Here is a 27,308-nt window from a genome sequence, read left to right as displayed (position 1 = left end):
GTGGATTTAAATAGTTTTATCTAGGAATTATTTGAGATTTTGTTAATAGATATTCTCTGCTCATGTAAAGCAGTGGTTTCCAACCCTGAGCAAACACTGCAATCACCTAGAGAACTTAAAGAGTAAATATAGGGCCTCCCTGGCAGCGCAGTAGTTAAGAATCTGCCTGCCAATGCAGGGGACACGGGTTCGAGCCCTGGTCCGGGAAGATCCCACATGTCACGGAGCAACAAAGCCCGTGCACCACAACTACCGAGCCTGCGCTCTAGAGCCCGTGAGCCACAACTACTGAGCCCGTGTGCCACAACTACTGAGCCTGCTCTCTAGAGCCCGCGAGCCACATCTGAGCCTGCATGCAACAACTACTGAAGCCCGTGCGCCTAGAGCCCATGCTCCACAACAAGAGAAGCCACCACAATGAGAAGCCCGGGCACCGCAACGAAGAGTAGCCCCCGCTCGCTGCAACTAGAGAAAGCCCATGCACAGCAAAGACCCAACACAGCCAAAAGAAAAAAAAAAAAAAAGTAAGTGTAATAGCTGTCCAAGCTCTATCCCAAAGCAATTAAGTCACTATCCCTGGGGTATGATTCTGGCATTAACATCCTTGTAAAAGCTTCCCACAGTTGTTGCAATGGGTAACCATGCTTAAAAATCACTGATGCAAGTACAGAGAGAACCTGATGCCTAGGTGCCATCAATTGTCCCAAGCACTGACAATTTAAGCCTATCACAAAATTTTGAGCATTCTCTAAAAGGCTTTCTTTCTATAAGACCTCGCTTTTGTGCATATCTTTGGGTTCAGGCCTAAGAAATTTATTCATAGCAAATACTTGTCTCTCTCATTGATCATTTTCCTGATCAAGAAACTTGTTACTTTCCACGAGTTTAAATTCAAGGTATTTCTGTAACCAACAGGGCAAAAGAGGAATGGTTATTCTAGGGAATAAAGTCACATAATATTTTCTGAGGTCTATGTAGATGATAGTACAAACATATCAAATACGTAAGAGGCCAGGAAATAAGACTGTAAGGAGGAGGAAATAATGGATCTAAAAATCACATCTGAAAAATACTAAACAAGACACAGGAAAAACTGGATTTTGTATGCTTACCAACTGAAACTTTACATGGAACACTTAGGAATGCATTTACCATTCTACAAACGTCTTGTAAAATGTGTAAATAATATTAGCACAAAGAGTTTACAATCAGCAAATATTAAATAAACTGCCTAACAATGAAGAATGAAAAGATTGCTATCTTAAACAATCTGTCCTTGTTGGCTGCTACGTAGCTGGACACTCATTTCAAAACAGTACATGACACCTTGTGACTCCAAAGTTCTAGTTCTGAATCTAAGTACTAGATACTGTAAGAATACAAGGTAGAGAATGTATTACCAACAAGCTAATAGCAGCTATCTATCAATGATAATGCATTTTCAGAGAACAAATGTTACAGTAAATAAATTCTTCTTCAAAGGGGATTACACTGATGGATCACCACTTAGGGAAGTAAACTCCCGGGAAGCCCACCTTATGGAGAAATTCAGTTTGTAAGCACTACAATGTGTCAATAAGGCAATCAGTTTCCTAAATTAAGCAACAGCTTCTGAGAAATAAGTTACTGCAAGTAAGGCTTGGGACTCAAAAAGGAGTCTGAAACTCTGTGCTTTTTTAAAAGCATATTGTCTAGCTTGGGAATATGTTCAGTAATCTAGTAAGCCAGAATGAAACCACGACTGGAAAAACAAAGAGGAATATGCATTCTCTATAAATCAATATATGTTTGAGTGCCTATTCTGTTTACAATTGTCCCAATGGCTGTGTTTGTGCTATCTGATCCCTTTTACTTAAGAAAGGGCCAAGTGAAGGGTGAGGAATATGTCAACCATAATGCCAATACTCCTATACCTGCACTATTAGGAGTGGTTTGTGATTGGTTAGTCCATAAACATCCATGAACAAAACTCAGTCTATTAAGGTCCTCCCTTGGGATTTTTCAAAGTGGGGAGTGTCTTAGTCCATTCTGGATGCTGTGATAGAATAGCACAGACTGAGTGGTTTATATATAACAGAAAGTTTATTTCTCACAGTTCTGGAGGCTGGTTAGTCCAACATCAAGTTGCCAGAGATTTTGTGTCTGGTGACGACCTACTTTCTAGTTCACAGTCAGTCATCTTTTTGCTGTGTCCTCAGATGGCAGAAGGGGTGAGAGGTTTCTCTAGGGTTTTTAGTAAGGCACTAGTCACCCCATAAAGACCTTACCTCCAAATATTATCACACTGGGAATTAGGTTTCAACATATGAATTTGGGGGGTATACAAACATTCAGTCTATAGACAGGAGGTAGAGGAAAATGCCACTCTGGTGGTGTAGTGAGTTGAACGGTGACTCCCTCTAAAAAAAAGATATGTCTATGTTCTAATCCCCAGAACCTATGATTGTTACCCTATCTGGAAAAAGTGTCTTTGCAGAGGTAATTAAATTAAGGATCTTGAGAATAAGATCATCCTGTATTAGGCAAGTGGGCCCTAAATCTAATGACAAGTGTTCTTATAAGAGAAAGACAAAGGGAGATTTAAGAAAGAAAAGGAGACGGCCATGTGAAGATGGAGGCAGAAATTGGAGGGATGCAGTAACAAGCTATGAAATGCCTGAAACCACCAGAAATGAGAAGAGGCAAGGAAGGATTCTCCCCTGGAAACTTTGGAGGGAATGTGGTCCTGTTGACACCTTGATTTCAGACTTCTGGCCTCCAGAACTGAGAGAGGATAAATTTGTTGTTTTAAGCCACCCACTTTGTGGTAATTCGTTATGGTGGCCCTAGGAAACTAATGCAAGGGGGGATGGTGAACGTGTCAGTATGGAATGACAGGTAGTCCCTCCCGTGTGTTCTTCTATAGAGGACACCATCTGCAGAAGAACATATTAATAATAATTACAGCAAACAATTATATAGCACTTATCTGCCAGTCAGTGATTTAAACTTTTATATTTAACTTAGTTCAATTCACTTAATTCTGACAACAACTCTGAGATAGTAACAGTACTGCCCTCTTTTTAACAGAGGAGAAAATGGGTCAAACTTGTCCAAGGTCACACAGCTTGTAAGAGGCAGAACCAGGAATCTAATCCAGGCAGTCTGGCTTCAGAATACAAACTCTTAACCACTATACTATGTATATGCCTTTCAATAAAGTCAAAATGGAGAGCAATAAAAAGAAAGGGAGTGGGGAAAGCAAGAGAGACAGATGTCGACCTGACTGAATTCAAAGTTCTATTTCCACTTGTCTCTGATTTTATTGCAAGATGGTAAGTCGATTCCTTTTTTGCCTAAACTAATTCAAATTGAGTTTCTCCAATAACTAAAGGGGTCCAACCTAATATACAATGTATATAAATAGAAAAGAAATAGAAAAGCAATTGAAAAATATATCTGTCAGAGGAAAAGAATATTTTGTGTCATTCATCTTTAATATACACAAGTACAAGTTGGAAGTTGTTCCAGGGCTTAGAATTTTGGTAGATATTCAATAGGAAACCATGAAGAGTGAAGGCCAAATATTCTTAAAGTATAAAGAATTTCTTAAAATTGAGAAACATAACACAAATAGAGAAAAAGCAAAAATAAGTTGAAAGACCACTATGAGAAGAAGAAACGTCAATGAACATTAAACACGTGAAAAGATATTCTGCTCATAATGAGAAAAATATAAATTAACACGTCTTTCCTGTCAGACAAATATCTAAACCACCGACCACATTATCTTCTATGAGCCTGTCAGGAAACAAGCACTGTAATATCTTATTGATGGGAATGCAGAAGAATTATTCCCTGTGGTTGGAAATCTAGCAATACATACCAAAATTACATATGAATTTACCTTTCAACGCAGGGATCCCACTTATAGAAATCCAGCCCAAAAATCAGTAGTAGGCAGAATTCTAAGATGGCCCCAAGATTCTCAGGCCTTAAACACTAATGTATCAATAGGTAGTGCTGTAAAGAGATTTTGCAGATGTAATTAAAGCCCTTAATTAGTTGATTTTAAGAGGAGATTATCAGGGTGGCTCTGATCTCATGACATAAGACACTTAAAAGCAGAGTTTTCTCTGACTAGTTACAGAAGAGGAAGTCAGAGAGATTCAAAGCATGAGTGAAGTTCTTCAATGCTGACATGGAGGGAACAATCTGACAAAGCCCTGAAAGCAGCCCCCGGCTGACAGCCAGCAGGAGATCAGGCACTTCAGTCCCACAACTATAAGAAACTGACTTCTGCCAATAACAAGAACGAATTTGTTATCGTGGATTTTTCCCCAGAGCCTCCAGACAAGCACTCAGGCTGGCCAACATTTTGATTTCAGTCTTTTTAATACTCTGAGCAGAAAACCCAGGCGCACAGTACTTGACTTCTGACCTATAATAAGTGGGTGTTTTAATTTGCTAAGTTGGTAGCAATTTGTTATGCAGCGATACAAAAAAAAAAATTACAGACATACTGGTAAACACAAGATAAGCCAAGGCTATTAATTTTGGCATAATTGATAACAGTAAAAGACTGAAAGAAACCAAGGGTTCACCAATAGACAACTGGATAAATAAACTCTAGTACATCCACACAAGAGCACTATGTAACTGTAAAAAGGCATGAGTAAGAGCTCTACGTACCACTAAGGAGTAATCTCAAAGACAGAGGAGCAGGACTTCCTGGTGATCCAGTGGTTGAGAATCCATCTTCCAATGCAAGGGATGAGGGTTCGATCCCTGGTCCTGGAAGGTCCCACATGCCACAAAGCAACTAAGCCCGTGCGCCACAACTACTGAGCCTGTGCTCTAGAGCTCGCAAGCCACAACTACTGAGCCCGTGCACCACAACTACTGAAGCCCACACGCCTAAAGCCCATGCTCCACAACAAGAGAAGCCACCACAATGAGAAGCCCATGCATTGCAATGAAGAGTAGTCCCTGCTCACCGCAACTAGAGAAAGCCCGCACGCAGCAACAAAGACCCAACGCAGCCAAAAATAAATAAATAAATTTATTTAAAAAAACTAAAAGACCAATCCTAACAGAAGTGGAAAGATATTTCTGACTATGCACTGTAGAACATCCATGAAAACTTGAGAACAAACATCCAAGCGATTGCGCTAGATTAAATAATTCATTTGTACTTGTGTTCCATAACAGATTTCAATAAAGGTAATAATATTAGAAATATTTTTAAAAACCATTCACTGGATATCTACTATGTTCTATATGTAAATATGACTAAGATATCCTACTTGCTCTCAGGCCCTCACAGTATAGTAGGGAAGACAGGCGCATAAATGGCTAATTATAAAACTACTTAAGAAGTGCCAAGATACAGAAATGGAGACACAGATGTAGAGAACAAACGTATGGACACCAAGGGAGGAAAGCTGCGGGTGGGTGGGGGTGGGGGTGATGAATTGGGAGATTGGGATTGACATGTATACACTGATGTGTATAAATTGATGACTAATAGGAACCTGCTGTATAAAAAAATAAATTTAAAAATTAAACAAGCAAAAAAAGAGAAGTGCCAAGATACAAGTAAGGATAAAATTGGAACACTTCAAGAATATAAAAGTTTAATGATAAAAAATACCTATCTTTATATTTCATTCACATAAATCATAAAAAATTTCCCAAGGTAGAGAAAGTTTAAAAAAATAAAATGTTTACGGTCAAAAGAATTAGAAGAATTCAAAATGTCAAAACCGTAAAAAAAAAAAAAAAAAGACAACACACAGGACAAAGTGACCAGAAATAAAAGTAATGATTAACAACAGAATTTCAGAACTAAATAATTCTTTACTAATGCATATATACACATATTTATGTGTGTTCAATTCATAAACTTACCCAAAGATGAGGAACTAAATGTCTCTGAATGATTAAAACAAATTACCCATCTTAGAGTATGAATATAAAATAAGTCTCAAATTAAATAAATATGTATATACTGCCCTCATGGGGCAGTAATATGTAGTTCATTTAAAATATAGGCAGAAAATGCATTGGACTCCTTCGATACAATTTATTAACGTAAGTCACCTAAAAATAATTCATACACATACTTCTATATATGCCAAATCTCTTTCCTAGTTCGGAAGACTTAACCTTGTTATTTCAATAGGTGCCACCACCGTTAGACAGCGGATCAAAGATTCCATTTACAGATAATTCAGAAGCTAACATTCTATAGGTTAATAAATCAAACAGTCTTTAAATGTGATTTAGTATACCTTTTTTTCTGTTAAATTGCATTTTTACTACAGATCTTAAAAAGCGGCACTATAAGAGTGAAAGATTAAAAGAAAATGACTTACAATAACCCTCGTTGGGACTTCACGAAGAGAATATTCTTCTTTATTAGGAAGACCCTGATTGCCTACAAGCTCATAAACAGCAGGATAAGATAACAGGTTCACCAGTGCTAGAAAAGACTGGGGTGGGGGGAGGTGGGAGGGGGAGAAAAAACCAGTCGTTCAAAGGGTTCATTTTTTTTTAACCACATCCAAGGAAGACTCATTAATGCGAAGGGCAATTTTTAAAATAAGCCTAATCAATCCATATAACTGAAATATATGCATCTATGATAAGTACAAAATAGTTAACGTCAACAATAATCTATGTCCTAACAATACATAACTGTAACAAAATATAAATGAGAACTGGAAAATGCTTTAAAATATCACGTATCTCTTCAAAGTTAGGTTCTGACAAAAAATGAAATGAGCAATCATTCTCATTCTTTGCACTGTTATATCTGATGCATAAGAAAATATAAGAAAAATACTTTGGGGCTCTGGAACAAGATAATAATAAATTCTATATATTATAGCACTCAGGTCACAAGGCTATCTTTATCCTTTAACTACATTCACTGGAAATTCAAGTAATCTAAATATAGTTATTAGAAAAAGCCATGGCTTTTCCTATCAAAACCCGCTCATTTTCTGGTGCAATCTTACCAAGTTAATCTCTCCATGAAATTTTTAAGCTCCTGCTCTTGTCTTATCGACAAGAATCTGAATATTTTTCTCCAGCACAGTTCATTCTTTGGATCCCCTACGCAGAAGCACGCAGTGGTTGCCCATTACTAAACATCAGGTCTAAACTCCTTAGCATGACTTTCAAGGCACTTTACTAATTGACACCTTTCTTCTCTTTAGTGTCAAATCTTCTGCCCACCCCCTCCTTCAAATAATCATGACAATTTTCTATTAGATTTGAGTCTAAGTGTTCAAGGTTTTCTTAGGTTTGGTTGGTTGGTTTTTGTTTCAGCTGTTTTTTACTTCCAGTTTGAGGTAATCGATATATAACACTACATAAGTTTAAGGTGTACAGCATAATGATTTGACTTACATAATCAGGAAATGATTACCATAAGTTTAGTGAACATCCATCATCTCATATAGATACAACATTAAATAGAAAAAATAAATTTCCTTGTGATGAGAATTCTTAGGATTTACTCAACAATTTTCATATAACATAAAGCAGTGGTAATTATATTAATCATATTGTACATTACATCCCTACTACCTACTTATAACTGAACCTTTGTACATTTTGACCACCTTTACCACCATAAAGATATTATACTATTATTGCCTATATTCACCACTATACATTTCATCACGTTGACTCATGTATTTTGTACTGAAAGTTTGTATCTCTTAATTTCCATCACCTATTTCACTCATTCCCCCACCACACTTCCCTCTGGCAACCACCTGTCTATTGTGTATCTATGACTGTTATGTTTGTTCATTTGCTTCATTTTTTAGATTCTTCATATAAGTGAAATCATATGTTAACTTTTTCATCTTCTACAAATTAGTAAATGATGTTTCTTCTTCACATATTCACATTCATAGACAGTGCAGCCTTGTTGCTGTAGTTGTTCATATGTGACCAAATACTATTCAAATTAATATTAACTTCATAATATTCAAAAAAAATATTTTTTGAATAAAGCAACATATAGGAAAAACCTTAAACATAAAGATAAGTTTTGTGGATAGTTAGAAAAATCTCATTTTACAATAAATTCCAGAACTTACCATACAAAAAAAAAAAGTGAAATCATATGGTATTTGTCTTTCTCCATCTGACTTATTTCACTTACCATAATACTCTCTAGGTCCATCCATGTTGTCATAAATGGCAAGATTTCATTCTATTCTATGGCTGAGTAATATTTCATTCTATGCCTATACCACATCTTCTTTATCCATTCATACATCAGTGAATTGAGAATTTCATAAATGTTGAAATTTGTCGAACGCTTTTTCTGTATCTATTGAGATGATCATATGATTTTTATTCTTCAATTGTTAATGTGGTATATTACAACAACTGATTTGCAGATACTGAACCATCCCTGCATCCCTGGGATAAATCCACTTGATCATGGTGTATGATCCTTTTAATGTATGGTTGAATTTGATTTGCTAGTATTTTATTAAGGATTTCTGCAACTACATTCAGTGATATTGGCCTGTATTTTTAATTTTTTTTCACAGTCTTTTGTTGTGGAATCAGGGTGATGCCGGCCACACAGACTGAATTCTGATGCATTCCTTCCTCTTAAACTTGTAATAGTTTGAGAAAGAAAAGCATTAACTCTTTACATGTTTGGTATAATTAACCTGTGAAGCCATCTGATCCTGGACTTTTGTTGGGAGTTTTTAAAAATTACGGATTCAATTTCACTACTGGTCATCTGTCTGCTCATATTTTGTATTTCTTCCTGATTCAGTCTTGGGAGATGGATAAATTCCTAGAAATATACAATTTCTTCTAGGTTGTCCACTTTATTGGCATATAATTGTTCATAGTAATATCATGATTTCTGTGGTACTGACTGTAACTTCTTTTTCATTTCCAATTTATTTGGCTCCTCTCTTTTCTTGAGAAGTCTGGCTAAAGGTTTATCAATTTTATCTTTTCAAAAAACCAGCTCATAGTTTCACTGACCTTTTCTATTGGTTTCTTAGTGTCTATTTCCACTTTGATTTTTATTATTTCTTTCCTTCTATTAAATTTGGGTTTGTTTGTTCTTTTTCTACTTCCTTTGAGTCGGCATTTGTTGTTTTGATTTTTTAAGATGTCTGGTGTGTATTGTTTATTAATTGAGTAAAATTATAGTAGGAATATCCTAAAAGAAAAACGTCCTTGCAAGACAATTCACAGGGAACACTGGCATTTGTCTTTACTAAGTTTATTTTAAAAATAAAAATTTAGAAATAAAAGAAAGGAGGGAAAAAAATTAGGAAAGGCTGCTGGTTGTAACTGAATATAGATTAAGGTCTGGATGAAGTAATTTGAGAGAGAGATTTCAAATCTATACATTGTTAGTTAAATCATTTCTTACCTTTTGACAGCTTCGGTCAATAGGGTCCACCGGAGTAGATTTGGGATGGGTTACCCTAACATCATCTCTTCCACATTCCAGATTGGCCCATAATTCAGTTAAAAGTGCATTAATAAACCCTAAGAAGAATTTTACATCATATTTATAATATACTGCTTCTTTGGATTATGGAGGCAAGACATAATTATCCTTCTAACAAGACTGGTCCACACTGACAGAAGACATACTTGTATCCTTGGTGCCTCATTATCATAGAACTATGGAATGCCTAAACTCTCAAAGACTATTTCCCTAGAGGACTGAATTTTGAGCCCCAATTTTTATCCTTTAGCCAATGACCTCTCCAAGCATGTTTTCCTGAAAAAAATAAGGTTTACATGTTACTCAGCAAATAAGCTAATAGTGAAATGCAGCCTGAAAGCTGGGGTGTATGTGTGTAAAGAAGGAGGTATCCTGGAGGCACAGTAAACAACAAAAGAGTGTGTGTTCCCTTTCTTTAGTGTAACAATTTTTTTGCATTTCCATATGCTTAGAACATTTCTCCACTTCATACAACTTCTGACTCTTTAAATTCTCCTGAGTCAGATACTATAAATCTAAATGAAAGTGATTATTAAGCCCAATTATCAAATTCCTTTATGAGGAATCAAAGCATATGGAAAGGTGCAAGACAGAACACCTCATCATAAATCAGTAAGTTCGTAATAACACATTAGAGCAGAAAGGGTCCTCTGGTACAATGGAAAACATATAGGCTCTGAAATCGAAAATAGCAGTGTTCAAGTTACAAATCTGCCAGCTTGTTAGTTACATGTCCTTGAATCTTTCGACTTCTAAGAGCATCAGTTCCCGATTTGAAAGCTGAGAAAAGTGTTGCATTTGAGGGTTGCCGTAAAGTATAAATGGGATGATACACGCAGAGGTCCTAATATAGTACCAAGACATCAGAGGAACTCGAGCAGTGTTAGTCTTCCTTCCTTTGTCCTATGAAAAACTGCATTTAATCCTCTCAAGAAAAGTTGGATATATGAGGTTTAGAAGCTTAATGACTTGAGCAACAAGAAAATCTGGGATTGAATCTAGTCTTCAAATGCTTCCATTAATGTGTCCCTCAATACTATAAATAAATTGGATTTTATTTTAAGTAAAAGAGTAAGTGGCTCAGCTTAGGGCAGCTTCTGCAACAAACGTGTTTCATAAGTATTCCAAATTAGTCCAGCCAAAAAATATTTAAGATACACTATAGAAAAATATTTACATTTGAGGAGAGAATCAATAGTGACCACTGATGTTATGTTTCTTCACTTCTAAGACTTAAATATAATCACGGCATCTCTATTAGAGATTACATCTTGTCTCTGGTTCAGGGTTCAGATAACCTTAATATACAATATATTAAATCTCCCAATGTTAGAATGTCTTAAAAATCCAATCTGTAGTAGATAATATTCAATACACGCCAACTACAAACTCCAAAAATAGTGGTGAAAATTAAGTGGGTGAGAGAGAATCTTTCAAGAAAGGAAGAGAAAAAGGAATAAGAAAATGGCATGTATGTGTGATCATTATGACTGGAAATCTTGATTTATATATAATTTACTGAAACTGAGCATTAAATCCTATCAGATGCAATTATACCAAGAGAGGATGACAAACTTTTGATTTATAAGATGAAGGCTTCTTAAAGCCATCCAATATAACTCAGTTTAGATCATTATGCACCACGGTTCTGAGGAAAGAAAAAATTTATATATTTTTTTACAGAGAAAAAAAAAATTCCTAGTGGGATTGCACGGAAGCGAAAAGGTAAAAAGGAAATCCCAATAACATTCTTTTTACCTAAGGCCTAACTTGGGAAAAAGAACTTTTGAGTGAAATACCTGATACTTGATCATGGCAGTTAAATTTTGTATAGACTCACTCATTTTATTTAAATTATAATTCTAAAGAACTTACCTGAACTTTGTAGTGCTACTGCACCTGCTGCTGTTGATGCCACGTGTGTAACCAGAACTCCATAGCCAAACTTTTTATGCCTGCTGACCTAACATAAATAAGGAATAATGAGAAGCAGGAAAACACAGCATGCTAATATTTTCCTTACATGTTACATGTAGAGTTACTGATTTCTTTATTAAAATGCTGGACAGTCTTTCAAGAAAAGATAACAAGAGCAGAAAAAACTCAAACTATAACAATGGGTGAGTTAATACTAATGTAATATTTTTGATAATCTTGTTTCAGAGATCTAGGTTCTGGAACCAGCCCTAAAACTATGTTGCTTCATGACCCTAAACAAGTCACTATGTCTCTAAGTCTCTTTATATATAAAATAAGGGACTTTGGACCAGATGAAGAGAAACTCCTTCCAATTCTAATTTCTGTTATCTTACTATTTTATTCTTTAGGTTGGTTCTTTGAGAATAAATTCTCATTAATTAATCTGTATTGACTGCCAGTTTTTTAACTGGGCTTTCAAATAAACGACTTTAAAAAGAATAATGGTATCTTCTTAAAAATGACAGTTTTAGAGGTAATGTGATTTTTTTCCTAAAGAAGGAAGTTATATACACACACACGCACACACACACACAATCCTTATTTAATATACAGGTTTCTAAACAACATTGTAGAAAACCTTAAATAATTTGTTATTTCACAAAGAATATCATCCATGTATTCATGGTAAAGTTCAGAAGTATCTCTCAGCAGAAATCAGAATAAGAAAATAAAGACGTTATAAAATATTCCTCCTTCCTCAGACTTTATAGGTCAGCCTGACCTTAGACAAAGTGTTTGACTTCTAAACAGAGCTAACCATTTAGAATTTGTATTTTTCAACATTTCATTAAAAGGATAAGGATATGTTTTTATCAAAATTTTAAAATATAAACTATACATTCCATGTTAAGGGCAAAAAAAAAAAAAAAGGCGGGGGGGACTAAAAGACCATGGGAAACAATTAGGTTTATTTCTTAAAATTTTTTGCTGCTCATCTCTCTATAAATTTGCCTTCCTTTTCCATTTTTATTACTCTTATTTTCCATTTTCCTTAATTTATCATCCATTAGTTCTGCAGTGGGATAACACAGAAGTACAGCAAGATAAATGTCTATCTTTTTTCCCACTTGCCTTCTTCCATGACAATGGGAAAAACACCTTACTCATCAATCATCCCAAAGGACACTGCTGATTCAGATATTAGCAGCCACAGGGGTCTTCCAGATCAACACTAAATACTAAAAAGGAAGGGCAGAGGAAAACTTCAGAGAAGCTAGAGGGGCTTCACTAAACAAGACTTAGATTTCACGGACACTGTTAAGACTAATCTGAGTTCCAGTATTACTACCATCAATAACTACATGTGTGAACACAAGCAGATCATTTATAACCAGCCCGGATCTCCAATTTCTCTTCAGCAAAATTAAGGAAAGTCTAGTTGCCTTCTTACAAGATAACTGAGAATCTAAATGTTCAAAAAATGTCTTGAATGGTGTAAATCAACATTAAACTACTGTACTAAATTATATGGTTGTAAGTTACTGATGTCCAGGGAACAACATCTTCTATTAAAACGAACAGTATATTAAAAGGAAGATCAGATTGTTTTAAAATTTATGAATATAAAAAAATGACATCTAGTCCTAGGTATATTATCACAACAGTAAAAAGCTATGTCTACATGGTCTCAAGAATCTGAATGAGAAAGAAAAATCTCTCTCAGTCACTTGAATATTTTCAAAAATGGAAAGAAAAAAAAAAAGGGAAACCCAAATGGTTAACTAGTACACAAGGAGAAACTGAAACTCACCAGCAGATCAAAACACAATTTATGTAAACTAAAAGCCTGAAAACCTTCTATATTTGCTATAATCTGAATGTCTATCTCCTCTCAAAATTCCTATGTTGAAATCCTAAGCCCTGGAAGTAATGGTAGGAAGTGGAGCCTTTGGGAGGCTATTAGGTTGTGAAGGTAGAGAGTGCTCACGAATGGAATTAGTGCTCTTATAAATAAAAAAGATCCCCAAGAGACCCTAGCCCCTTCTGCTAGGCTACAATAAGAAGTCTGAACATCAAGAAACAATAGCTTCCAGAGATAAAGGAAACACTTTTAAAAGCATATCTATGATCCTAAGAAGCCCTGACATCTAGGGATATTTACTGTAACAGCAAAATGATGAATATACCTCAAAGATCTCTGTCTGATAAAGGGCTAAATTTATAGTAAATTTTATTTAATGGTACCAATAACAAAACCCCTCTACAAATATATTTATTTCTTCCAAAATGTGAACCCCAAACTCCCAATGACACATACACTTAGACCCAAAAGGTTTTTCTCCTGGAATTCCACCGAGTTTTAGTATAGCCAGATGTTTGATACCACATTTATAAAACATCTAGATGATTAACTGAGTTTTTCAATTTCATCCAGTTGTTTCAGCCTGTAAAATACTCACAGATACCAACATCAACTCTCTAAAGCTTTCCTGAAAAAATATCGTTAAATATTACAATGCTATATGGTTTTTTAATTGAGGTTTAATAATCTCTTCACACAAAGAAAACAGAATAATGTTCTTAATGGCTTTTACAGAAAGGAAAGTTCCTTTTGCCTGTGGCAGATGGTAATTCGCACCTCTAATTCTTTTGCGTATTGGCTGAACATAAATGTCACACATTCATTGATGGCACCTGTTCTTTGAAGAAGTTGTAGTCCTTTGGGAGTGGCAGCAAAATTTAGTAAATCGTCTAACAAATTCTCTTCGCAAGCCATACTGAAACAGGTAAAAAGAAAGGTACGAACGTCTTTATTGTACTCAAAACTGAAAACAACAACAAAAAAAAACAGCTTAATACTACTAACAATTAAATTTATAGAGTACACATTGGCTACAAAGTACTCAAATGTTTAAAAATAAGATAAACATCATGGTTTCCTTGATAGTGCGTTGTTTTTCTTATTTCTTCTATCCAATAATTTTCCTTCACTAAATGAATCAAGTATTAACTGAACATGTCAGCATTTTCATTACACCTAGATTCTCTCAACCAGGTCTTAATTTCATTCTGTTTTCCTATTATAATTCTGCTGTGCCTGGATTCCCCAAGCCCCAACTCTCCATTATTTCTATACTTTCATTATGGAGTATCTGTCTTCTGACTTTCTAAAGCATATCAGGCATTTTATCTTTATTGTCATTGGTTCTTAGTCTTACTTTTGGAGAATAACATTTTTTCTCAAAATAATTCTAAAAGGCCAGTAACATTCTCCAGAGAAAAAGAAAGGACAAAGAAAACAACCTGAAACATTCAGAAGACACATAGTAAATAGGTGAGTCAGAGCTAGCAATTTGGAAACACAGGAGAGGATATCAGCACTTCATCTGAAGTATCAGATGTAAGAGAAAATTTTCTACCCACCCTACTGGATATTCCTACTTGCCTAGAAAAAAAAAACTGGATATTAAAATAGGTCAAAATCAAATGTTTATATGCACAGTGAAACAGAGCATGGAAAAGTGTGCCCTTTTTTGCCCAAGGAAGTTTCAGAAGTATGTTTTGAAACTGGTAAGAGATTTGAAATCCAGAACTTTTCTGATCAGAAAAGGAACAATCAGTACATGCCGACACATATCGATCAGTGATCACACAGCAATGGCCAAAGATATAACTATGTTCAAACACAAAATAAATATCCCTTGGACCAAGAAGTAGGACTAGTTCTGAGGCAAATGCAAGCAATGGAAACCAAATTTGGCTCCAATAGGATATAAAGGACTCAAAGAGTTGCATATGAGATGTATGACCAGCAGTAAGCTCACTGCTTAAGATTCATGACGGGGTAAGACTACTAAAAATAATATATGTTTAATTAAAATATATAATTTATATACATAAATATATAAACAAAATACTTATATATGTATAAAACTGACTAAAATTGGGGCTTTTGACAAGCCATAAGCCTAGGGAGACTTGAAGATACAGAGAAAGCTTCATTTCTAGAAATGAGCAGATAATCAATTCATCTTCTAACTTTTAACAGTATATGCAGTATCCTCATCGTCACCGACAGGAGCCTCAAAATGCCAATACAATGTTTATTTAAAACATAGGGGTAAAAGAAAAAAACATAAAACTGCTGGACAGGGAAGAATGAATATAGAAATAGAAAGTGGGGGAAATGAGGGAGGGCAGAAGGGAGGAAAGTAGTGAAGGAAGAAAAGACTCATTTTTAAATGCACTTGAAATCAAATTTCAAAAGACATCTAAAGCTAAGAGCCAGCAGAATCAACATTTGTTAAATGAATCCATTCCAGCTGAAATAATTTAGAAATAATGACTAGCTTTATTTATGATACTCAAAGGAAATTTTTTAATCTTCCATTAAAACTGAAGCAAAAAGCAGAAATGAAAAACAGGTAGATATTTTTTTAAAAAACCCATTGGAAATCTTGGAAGTATTTGTTTAAAAACCCACTTAAAAAGCAAATGGGGGGACTTCCCTGGTAGTGCAGTGGATAAGAATCCGCCTGCCAATGTAGGGGACACGGGTTTGAGCCCTAGTCCAGGAAGATCTCACATGCCGCAGAGCAACTAAGCCCATGCACCACAACTACTGAGCCTGTGCTCTAGAGCCTGCGAGCCACAAATACTGAAGCCTGCACACCTGGAGCCCATGCTCCACAACAAGAGAAGCCACCGCAATGAGAAGCCCATGCACCCCAACGAAGAGGAGCCCCCACTCGCCGCAATGAGAAAGCCCGTGTGCAGCAACGAAGACCCAACACAGCCAAAAACAAATTAATTAATTAAAAAAAGCAAATGGGAAAACTCTCAGCCACAAAGAATTATTGAATTGAATGGTAGCTAGATAAGAAATAAATGTTTGAGAAAACAGATGAGACAGAACATACTAAAAGTTTTCAAATACATCTAGTAAAAGCTTCAAGAGAATTGAAGAAATATTTGAAAAATACTAAGAATTTTCTAGATTTGAAGAAAGATGCCACTCCAGTCTATCAATCAAAAGAACATTCAAAGTACCAAGCAGGAGTTAATCAACTATACTCCAAAATAAAATAAAAATTAAAAAAAAAAGTACCAAGCTGGATAAACTTAAATCACACAGAAATAGCAAACATCCCCAAAAAGAAATCAAAAGCTATGAGAGAGAAAAGATATGACCTATAAAATAAAAGTGATTATACTAACAGGCTTATCAGTTACTACTTATTCTAGAAGACAGTGGAGTAAAGCCTCAAATAATAATAAGAAATGATTCTCTATCAAAACTTTGATACCCAGATAAACTACCATTTAGAGGAGAGAGAATGTGAGCCCTCAAAAGCTGTGGACAGGGTGGGGGTGGTTTGTGTGGGCTGGAAGGAGAATAGCTACTATCAGACACAGAAAGATAAGGACAGTTTACTACCCTCAAACCCTTAAGAACAATTAAAGGATAACTATATTTAGAAACTTATTAGGGAAAAAAGTGAGCTTATCAGAAAGAACGGCCTACAAGTTTCAACAAATGGCCTAAAATAATAAACATGTCAAAAAATTTAATATCTGTGTGAAGAAATAAATCAGGTGATTAAAAAATATAAAACCAAAATTCTGGATAACTATAACAAGACAGTCATGGAGTATTTAGAGGAGCAGCAACTGGTCAAAGTATGCTAAACTCCATAATGCTTTTCAAAACATGATATAAATACCCAATTACTTCTTACTTTCTTAGAAAAATATATGGTTAAATATGTATATTGAGAATTTAGGAACAACCACTTAAAAAAAGAAACAGAACAGTGACTTATAAAGTCAAAACCAAGGGAAAAACAGGATAAAATTTATTGATCTAAGATAAGGCAATAAAGGGAGAAAAGCAAAGAAAATAGAATAAAAATAGTACAAAATAAGAAAAATAAGCCCCAAATATTAGCATTGCAAAAATGTAAAAAACTTCAATTCATCTAGTAAAAAATAGAGATTATCAGACTGGATAAAAATTCAAAATTTACTGCTCTGAATGATAGGAAATAAAGAGATGAAAAATATACTTTGTGTTAACAGGCTGACCCAACCTCCATCTAAACTCCTTTTTTATCAACTCCCATCCAGCAAGAAGTGGCCATACAGCAAATCCAGTAAGATGTTCACAAAAATGTTAATGAGAAGAGATTTCTTTCCTAAATAAAAGACAAAGCATCATGAAAAGAAGCCATTTGTCTCTACCTTTTTCCTCTTCAAAAGCGCAAACTTGAGGGCAAAAACCCCCCCAAAAAAACATTAATAATGAAAAAGAAGAGGAGGCTGGGTCTCAAACCACATCAGTAAGTCAATGCCTGGATAGTATTCCATGAGACTTCTTGCTTTATGAGAAAAAGAAAGTCTTACTGAGCTATCTGCAATCAGACACATTCTTAACTCATGTACTCTGCAAATACTAACTAAAGCCAAGTACATTTAGCAATATTAGTAACATACAGGATAAAACTTAAGGCAAAGCAGTAATGAAATACTATATAAATAAAAAGTTCCCAAGAAACAGTGAATTATGTTCCTGATAGCATAAAATATAAGTATGTAAAACAAAACCCCAGAATTACAAAAGAAATGGACAAATCAACTTTTATAGTGAATGATTATACATATGCAGAAAAAACAAAATATTGGTGGAAATATTAAAAACTTAGAATATCTCTACTTCCAATAAAAAACATAAAATAGTCTTTTCAAGCAAGGACAGATTTTTGTTTTGATTGACCCTGTACTACAACACAAAATCTCAACCAACCTAAAAGGATACATATTATACAATCTATATTTTCTGAAAAGAACAGAAATGAATTAGAAGTCAACAGTAAAATATAGTAGTAAAAAACAAACAAACTATGTTTGGAAACTTAAATGTATTCCAAATATTTCATGGATTTAAAGAGTAAAATCAAGATACAAATTTCCCAATATTTATAAGAGCTTAATAATGAAAGTACTACATATCAAAATGTATTAAAGTTAGAATGGCTGATGTAGATTCCTTCTTTTAATATCCATTCTCAATCCCCTTTCACTTGTTTTCCTGTACTACTAAAGTGAGGGAAGGAGAGAAGATAGAGAGGGAAAGAGAACATTAGCAAAATCAAAAACTGGTCTTTGCATAAACTAATGAAAATAAATTGGTGGGGGGGGGGCAGCAAAAAATACTAAGTATCAAAAAATGAGAAGTAACTACAGGTAAAGAATTTTTTTTAACATCACAAGAATACTTTGTACAAATTAACACCAAAAAAGTAAATATTGATTAAAAAAATACGTTTTTTAGAAAATATAGCAAAAGTCACTCAAGCAGAGATAAAAACCTTGAATGAACTATTAGCCATTAAAGAAATTATTTTTAAAAAGTCTACCCTGACTCCCCCCAAGTAAAAACACAGGTGAAAAACTTACAGGTTGTGTCATATAATTCTGAGAAAGTTAATATACTTTAGCTTATTGTTTCTCCTATTAACCTAGCATTTAATTCTCCCTTCAAATTATAGTGAAGATACTCAATGTTTCAAAACAGAAGGAAGATCTAAGCTACTGAATTTGTTTATCATCCTTGGAGAACCCTTCCCCCAGGACAATAGGCAACAATCACACTGCTTTATTAGCTTATGAGAACTCCATTTTTTGAATGGTTAGATGTTATAGAGTGTATAGTACAGACACTCTCATGGCAATTAAGCTTTAGGTGTTTATTTCTTTGGGATCATAGGCTGTTTTTGCAGATCAAAGATTCCCCCGTTACTTCAACATCTAGTTTTACCAAAGGTCCCTTGGTAATTGGTTGGGGCAGGTTGGGCATCATTGGTTTTTTTGTGATTACATTCTTCTCTACCATCACCCTAAGGATGGCCCCTAAGTAATTTGCAGTCACTGCAATCACCAATATCAAACTAGCCTCGTAGAAATTTCATCTGGGGTTGCATTTCAAAGTCTAGATTTAAGACATACCCTATGATGACTACAAAGCAGCTTCTATCTTCTCTATAGTATTGTAAGCACCAATAAATGAAAGGATGGAGAGGAAATCTCCAACATATACTGTCAGAAAGTAAGGTCAAAATGCCTAACATTAGCCTGTCAGAGGCTCAAAAATATAGATTATAACAACTTACTCTTCATTTTACCCTACTCAGTAAGACTAAGATCTCAGTCTTACCATCACTGTCCTTATTTAGAAACTAGTGCCTGGTGGTAGGAGAAATGTTATTCATTCACTAATTCAACCAAGCTATCAAGCACCTGCTACATGCTGGAGACAAGCTAGTCTAGTTAACTGGCCAAAATGATTTTGTTCTCAAGTTTTACCAAACTACAATGGAACAAATAATGCCCATCTCATACCAACTTTTCAATCAATGCAGAAGATATTCAACAACTCCATGAGATCATTTGATTTTGATGACAAAAATGAAAACAGTTCTATTTTAGCAAAAACTATTAAACCTTTGTTTCTAAGACAGTAATATCAGATACTGAAGGAACCTCCTTTTCCTCTAGCATCAAGTTTACACATGGAGCACATTCCCCAGTTTAACACTGCTTGCCTCTCTCCACCTAATCACTCACTCCTCCCCACTGAAGAAGGGACTTAGGAAATTTGTAGGATGACCTAAGCATGATTGGCTAGGCAATGCCTGTCCACCACTTCTTTGTGACCCAGCTACCTATAGGAAGCACACAGTCTGCTTGGTTCTACTACATGGTTAAGTTTGATCTTTGTAAGCTCTGCCTCTGGGGGTGATGGAAGCCTATCCACTGCTGATAGTGAAAGAAGGGTAAATCTGTCTAATTCTTCCGATCTTGGGAAGCCTATGTTATTCAGTGTTTTGATTTCCTTGACTTCTTTATCTCTATTAATTGGTTTACAACACAGAAGAGGAGTGACATATAATTTATTAGTTACCTCAGACTCTAACATCAGAATCTAAAAATATTACTGACAGTAAAACGTGTTAAATACATTGACTATGTTCTCTCTCACTGCTAGTCTGTTGACCACACTATCTCTTCCACCTGAAATAATGTTCTCCCCTTTTTAGACAGTTAATATCCATGTATCCATTTTAACTTAGTTTAATAACTGCTTCTTGGGGAAAGATTTCCCCAAGTTAGCTCCCAAAGGACCCTGATGACCCCCTATCATAAATTTAGCATGCTACATTGACGCACTGTATTAACTTATTTGTATCTTACACTACACAATAAGTTCTCTAAGGTATATAGGTATACTCAGAACTCAGCAAAGTACTCGGTCCAATAAATGGCTGAATGAATGAGTAGAAAATGAATGCATGAATGAAAATGATAAATCATAGATCGAAGAAAACAGGCCTAGAAATTACCTGAAAAATGAATTGCAGCAACATTGTTACTCACCCCCTCACGCAAAGAAAAAGATGGCAGTTGATTTAAGTTTCACAACTATATCAGAAAAAAAAACTATAACTGATTTTTAGAAAATTAACTATTTGTTAATCATTAAGGAAATGTAAAAGGCTTTGTTTGATTTTTTTGTTTTTGAGTTAAACTATGCCTACCTAAAGAAAAATGGTGACTTTTTAAATTTCTCTTAACTAAACATCACTTAAAGTTCTAATTATCTTTGTAGATTATGCCAACACTCAATTAAAAAGAGACTCCAGGAATACATCACCAGATCTTAATTTAAAATATATATAAATATTCCCCATTAATCTGACTCCATATCCTACTGATATTTGTGAAAACAACATGGAAACATCTAAATTAAAAAATTACTACAAATACTGATTTAAATAATTCTCCAATGCCAAAATCTAAAATGTACCCCACATTTTGGAAAGTTATAGTTTAAATGTAAATGGACTTCACTGGCATTTGAAAACATTCTACTTCTACTGAATTTCCAATTTTAGTATTTGGTAATTCTCCAAGTTTTCTGGAAACACTACAACATGTCACATTTCCTAACCCAAAATGTAAATACAGGTTGAAGTATAATAAATATTGCTATTTTTTCTTCTTTTAAAAGGTACAAGTATATATGATTGCTAAGGTTCCTCCTAGGTGTACTTTTCCTTGAACCTATATTATATATATATATATACATCTAGCTTCCTATAAAATGTTTTTGCCACAGTATTCTATTACATTTCTCATTTTGAAATTATTTCAGCAAATGTGAAAAAACAGATTTACTTACATGTTCTGGGATTCCTGGCTTTTCGAAGAAACAGAATCAGAACCCTGTACTGGAGTAGGAATTCTTTCTGATAGCAAACTTGTCTAAAATATAACAAATTTACATTTTTTTTTTTTACTGATAGTGTTATTCATAAGTTCTCATGCAACATTTTTATATTTAACTCAATGTAATTAAAAATTAAATTACCTGCAAATTTTAAGTTATTTAATTCTTAACTATAATGTAAAGTATTTCATAAATGAAGCATATAAATGGGGTGGGGGGAAGATACTGACATATACTATATGTCATATATACTATATTTGACTGTTGCTACATTATGATCTCCAGTATATGCAACAAAAACCCAGGTATCTGTAAAAATTGCTCAGAAATAACTTCCAAAGGGTCAGTGTATGCAGAGACAATTTATTCAAAGGCTCTCTTTTCAGAAGAAAAGACTTTGTAGTGCCCAGTTAGGTCGTAGAGCTTTGTGCTATGGGGAGAGGATGTACTGAAGTCATGTTGTGCCAAATAAGAAAGCATTATGTCCCCTGGACTACTGTGGTGCTAAAGTCGTCATATTTGCTCCAGTAAAATATTTTAACTGTAGTATGATATTACAATAGTGACCGTATTTGAAATAAAGATTTGAAGAGAAGAAAAAAAGTTTGAAAATACTTACCTTCTTCCATGCCTTTGCTATAGATTCATGCAAACTATAAGGAATTAAAACCTGCAAGCCTTCACATGTACCATATATTTGACGACACACAGAAGTAAAAGCTCCTTTAACCGCAGGAAACATTTCCGATCCAGGAAAAATAGAAATATCTTCATCAAGAACTTTTTTCGAAAACTGGGCAATTATATGAGCACCTGTAGGACTAAAAGATGATACCTAAAAGCAATGTACTTCAAGTGACCTAATCTGACTGAACTGCTTTTCTCTGCATGGGTATATCACTAACTTGACTGTTTGGTAGTTAAGTTCACTTATTTCCATTTGTTTGAATTTTTTTTTAATTCTACTTTTTAACTTTAACATTTAGTATATGAAACAGATACATGATTCCTAAGTTTAACCTAGGTACAATCAAGGAATAAATCCCAGATGTCTCATACCGATACCTCCCGATCCATATACTTCTTCCCCTCCTCTAAAACTATTACTTTTTAGCTTATTCTTTTCTCATTCCCTTTTGAAAAAGCAAATATAATTGTATTTATTCATATTCCATCCTACTATACAAAAGGTAGCATTCTATAAACATTCTTCTGTTTTATTTTTTACTTCATATATTCTGATAATTCTATAGCAGTACATAAAAAATTCCTCATCCCCTTTTTACAGCTGCTAAGTACTCCTTTGTATAAACATAATTTAATCAACTAGCCTCTTATTGTTGGACATCTGAGATATATCCAGGTTTTCGCTAATAAAGTTAGAAACTCTTCACCACTGCACAATGAGGATTCAGAAGAAGTTCTAACGTTTTATGCTTTATCTGTTTAACTTCAATGTGAGGGAGACACTTTAAAAAAAAATCTAGAAATCATAAGGATAATGATTGGGAAAAACGACTACATACAATTAAAGGATGTCTACGTAGCAGAAAAAAACTTAAATAGAGAAGTGCTGGACAATAAAAAGAAACCTTAGAACTCATAACAAAGGGTTAGTCTTCATAATTTTAAAAGAATTGTTATATATGGATAAGAAAAAGACTTCCAGGTTAACTATGTCAGATTGAACACATACATTCACATCTGCTCCCTGCTGAAATATTAAAATGTAAAAGTAAACAAAATTTTCAGAAGGCTCTTGCAGCCGTCAAGGACAAGGAGAAAAAAAAGGATATGATAGTAACAAAGTTTGGAACCTAGAATAAAAGAATAATTCAGAGCCTAGAAAAACTGAATGATCAGCCACAGTGTAGAAAATGGAATCAACATGATCTCATAGAACCTCTCAAAAAACTCAAATTGGTGGCACCAAAAATCTCTATAATTGGGGGTAGAAGTGGGTCTTAAAATAGAGATGCCTGAAACTCAATTTAAGAAGGAATTTGACCTCCAGATTCTTTTCACGTTCCAGGTAGTCACCCCTGTACCTCTTGGAAGTTAGGCAGAGATTAAAACTGACAGCAAGCAGCACAGGATTTAATCAAGTTTTATATACTAAAGCTTGAGACCCATCACCTTTTGCATTCAGTGGTCTTCTCTCACTAGGCTTATACTCTCTTCAGGCAGCTAACTGTAAGAGCCTTCTTCATGGACTCTGACCAGAACAAAGACAAGACTAAAGATACTTACATTAAAGGTTCCTCAAACAATACCATGGCAAGGTTCCCCTTCAGCAAAGGCCACAAGTGACAAGTCACACTTCCCTGCATAAGTTTCAAGCAGCTTTTTACTAACTTTAATATACTTGAAGAAACCTGATTTAAAAAGTCAGAGACCAAGATAACAAATACAAAAGTCTATTTGAACAGAAAAATACAATGACAAATGAAAACTTCATTACCTTCACAGAGGTAAGAAGAACTTACACTCATGAAACAAGAATAGGATGCTAGTAAGAACACTCTTGGACATAAAATCATAGCAATATTTTTTTTGATCCATCTCCTAAAGGAAATAAAAGCAAAAATTAACAAGTGGGACCTAATTAAACAAAACAGCTTTTTGCACAGCAAAGGAAACCATCAATAAAATGAAAGACAGCCTATTGAATGGGAGAAGATATTTGTAAATGATATGACCAATAAGGGGTTAATATCCAACATATATAAACAGCTTATACAACTCAACATCAAAAACAAACCAAACCCAGATTCAAAAATGGGCAGAACTGAATAGACATATTTTCCAAAGAAAAAATGCAGATGGCCAATAGGCACATGAAAAGATGTTCAACACTGCTAAATCAACAGGGAAATGCAAATCAAAACCACAATGAGATTTCACCTCACACCTGTAAGAATGGCTATCATCAGAAAGAACACAAATAACAAATGTTAGGATGTAGAGGTGAGGATGTAGAGAAAAGGGAACACTGCTGGTGGGAAATGTAAATTGGTGCAACCACTGTAGAAAACCATACAGAGTTTCTCAAAAAAATTAAATATAAAACTACTATATAACCCAGCAATTCCACTCCTGAGTATATATCCAAAAGAAACAAAAACACTAATTTGAAAAGGTATATGCACCCCAGTGTTCATAGGAGCATTATTTACAATGGAAGCAACCTAAGTGTCCATCAACAGATGAATGGATAAAGATGTGGTGTGTGTGTGTATACATACACACACACACACACATATATATATACACACACACACACAAACACACAGTGGAATACTACTCAGTCATAAAAACAAATGAACTTCTGCCATCTGCATCAATATCCATGGACTTGGAGGGCATTAGTCTAAGTGAAATAAGTCAGACAGAGAGACAAATACTGTATGATATCACTTATATGTGGAATCTAAAAAATACAACTAGTGAATATAACAAAAAAGCAGCAGACTCACAGATAAGAGAACAAACTAGTGGTTACCAGTGGGGAGGGGGAGGGGCAATGTAGGGGTGGAAGAGTGGGAGGTACAAACAACTACTGGGTGTAAGACAGGCTCAAGGATGTATTATACAACATGGGGAATACAGCCAAGATTTTGTAATAACTGTAAATGTAAAGTAACCTTTAAAACTCACATAAAATAAAAAAACAAATTAAAATAGGGCAGTAGAGTAAGAATGTACTCTTAAAAAAGAAGTAGAAATAAAAATTTCAGTAGAAGTGCTTAAAATAAAGCAAGCTGAGGCAATTTGCTAGGAAGTAAAAAAAAAAAAAAAAAAAAAAAAATGCATAGAACAGATAGGGAAGTCTAAATCCCAATGAGAGTTTAAGAGAAAACAGAAGATCATTGCCCCAACTTTTGGCGCCCAGCAACCACAAATTCACTTTGTTGCTATGAATTTGTCTATTTTTCACATATATGAATAAAGTCATATTATGTAAAAACAAAGACACAAAAAAGAAATGAAATCCAACTATTTTTTTTAAACTGAAAGACATAAATCTTCAGATTAAAAAAGTCCATCAAATAGGTTAAGAATAGAACTTCATCAAGAAACATCATAAAATTTCAGAATACTAACAGGCAACAGAAGACTGAAAAGCTTCCAGAGGAGGTGGGGAAAAAGTCATCCTAGTGATGATAAAGGTCATTACAAGGATAAAAGCTATGCACCAGACCAAGCCAGGAATTAGTCTGAATAAAGTAGATCAGAAGGCTAAAAAAGTCTTTGATAAAAATTGATAGAATTTGTCTAGCATTTGAATATACTGAGAGAAGATATAATTAGTTAGGAAAGTTAAGTACACTGAAAATTAATGCCAACAAAAGAAATAAAACTAACTCCAAAGAAAACAAGTTGTGAAAGTAATGATATGGCTGGGCTGTGAAGGTTGCTCATGGTAGGGTAGACACAGTATGATTCCAACCAAGACTATTGGCTCAACTATATTGCACTGATAGAGGGAAGGGAGAGACTAAGTGTTGTACATGCAGGTGGGCTGGGGGAGATAAGGAGAGAGAGATATAAATCATTGTAATAAGTCAATGAATAATACGTTAAACTAAAATCTAAAAGTATTATAAGTGCATTATTTAATGATCTAGATGTAAGCTCTAAAGGAAACATCTAAAGCAGCCAAAAGTAGCTGCCTCTGGAGAACAAGAAAGGAACTTTTTATAATAAGCTTTGTATGTTCACTGTGTGTATACGTAACTCAGAGTTGGTGAAAAAAAATCAAACTAAAAAAGTGGGCTGAAGCTATGAAAATGAATCATTCCTATATACCAACAATGAAAGGTCAGAAAGAGAAATTAAGGAAACAATACCATTTACCACTGCAAAAAAAAGATAAAATACCTAGGAATAAACCTACCTAAGGAGGCAAAAGACCTGCATGCAGAAAAATATAAGATACTGATGAAAGAAATCAAAGACAAAACAAATAGATGGAGAGATATACCATGTTCTTGGATTGGAAGAATCAATATTGTGAAAATGACTATACTACCCATAGCAATCTACAGATTCAGTGCAATCCCTATCAAATTACCAACGGCATTTTTCACAGAACTCGAACAAAAAATTTTACAATTTGTATGGAAACACAAAAGACCTCGAATAGCAAAAGCAATCTTGAGAAAAAATAAAAAAGGAGCTGGAGGAATCAGCTCCCTGACTTCAGACTCTACTACAAAGCTACAGTAATCGAGACAACATGGTACTGACACAAAAACAGAAATACAGATCAATGGAACAGGATAGAAAGCCCAGAGATAAAACCACACACCAATGGTCACCTAATCTATGACAAAGAAGGCCAGAATATACAATGGAGAAAAGACAGCCTCTTCAATAATTGGTGCTGGGAAAACTGGACAGCTACATGTAAAAGAATGAAATTAGAACACTTCCTAACACCATACACAAAAATAAACTCAAAATGGATTAAAGACCTAAATGTAAGGCCAGACACTATCAAACTCTTAGAGGAAAACATAGGCAGAACACTCCTTGACATAAAAAAACCACAGCAAGATCTTTTTTGACCCACCTCCTAGAGTAACAGAAATAAAAACAAAAATAAACAAA

General features: G+C 34.6%; 1 protein-coding gene across 4 annotated transcripts in view; it reads right to left on the bottom strand.

The window, feature by feature from the left end:
* The window catches only part of TBC1D32 (TBC1 domain family member 32), a 179,804-nt gene that overhangs the window by 89,465 nt on the left and 63,031 nt on the right, over nt 1-27,308 (bottom strand). For all 4 annotated transcript variants that reach the window (XM_060030026.1, XM_060030027.1, XM_060030028.1 and 1 more), the window contains 6 exons: nt 22,315-22,516; nt 21,648-21,730; nt 14,049-14,187; nt 11,366-11,453; nt 9,410-9,528; nt 6,357-6,473 (listed from right to left, as the gene is read on the bottom strand). In XM_060030026.1, coding sequence (XP_059886009.1) covers nt 6,357-6,473; nt 9,410-9,528; nt 11,366-11,453; nt 14,049-14,187; nt 21,648-21,730; nt 22,315-22,516 — 748 coding nt within the window. The remainder of the gene's footprint in view (nt 1-6,356; nt 6,474-9,409; nt 9,529-11,365; nt 11,454-14,048; nt 14,188-21,647; nt 21,731-22,314; nt 22,517-27,308) is intronic.

This window comes from Delphinus delphis, chromosome 14 (assembly GCF_949987515.2).
Source record: "Delphinus delphis chromosome 14, mDelDel1.2, whole genome shotgun sequence".
Classification (NCBI taxonomy): Eukaryota; Metazoa; Chordata; class Mammalia; order Artiodactyla; family Delphinidae; genus Delphinus; species Delphinus delphis.
The sequence above is the reverse complement of the archived record's forward strand: the minus strand, read 5'-3'. Positions and strand labels throughout refer to the sequence as shown.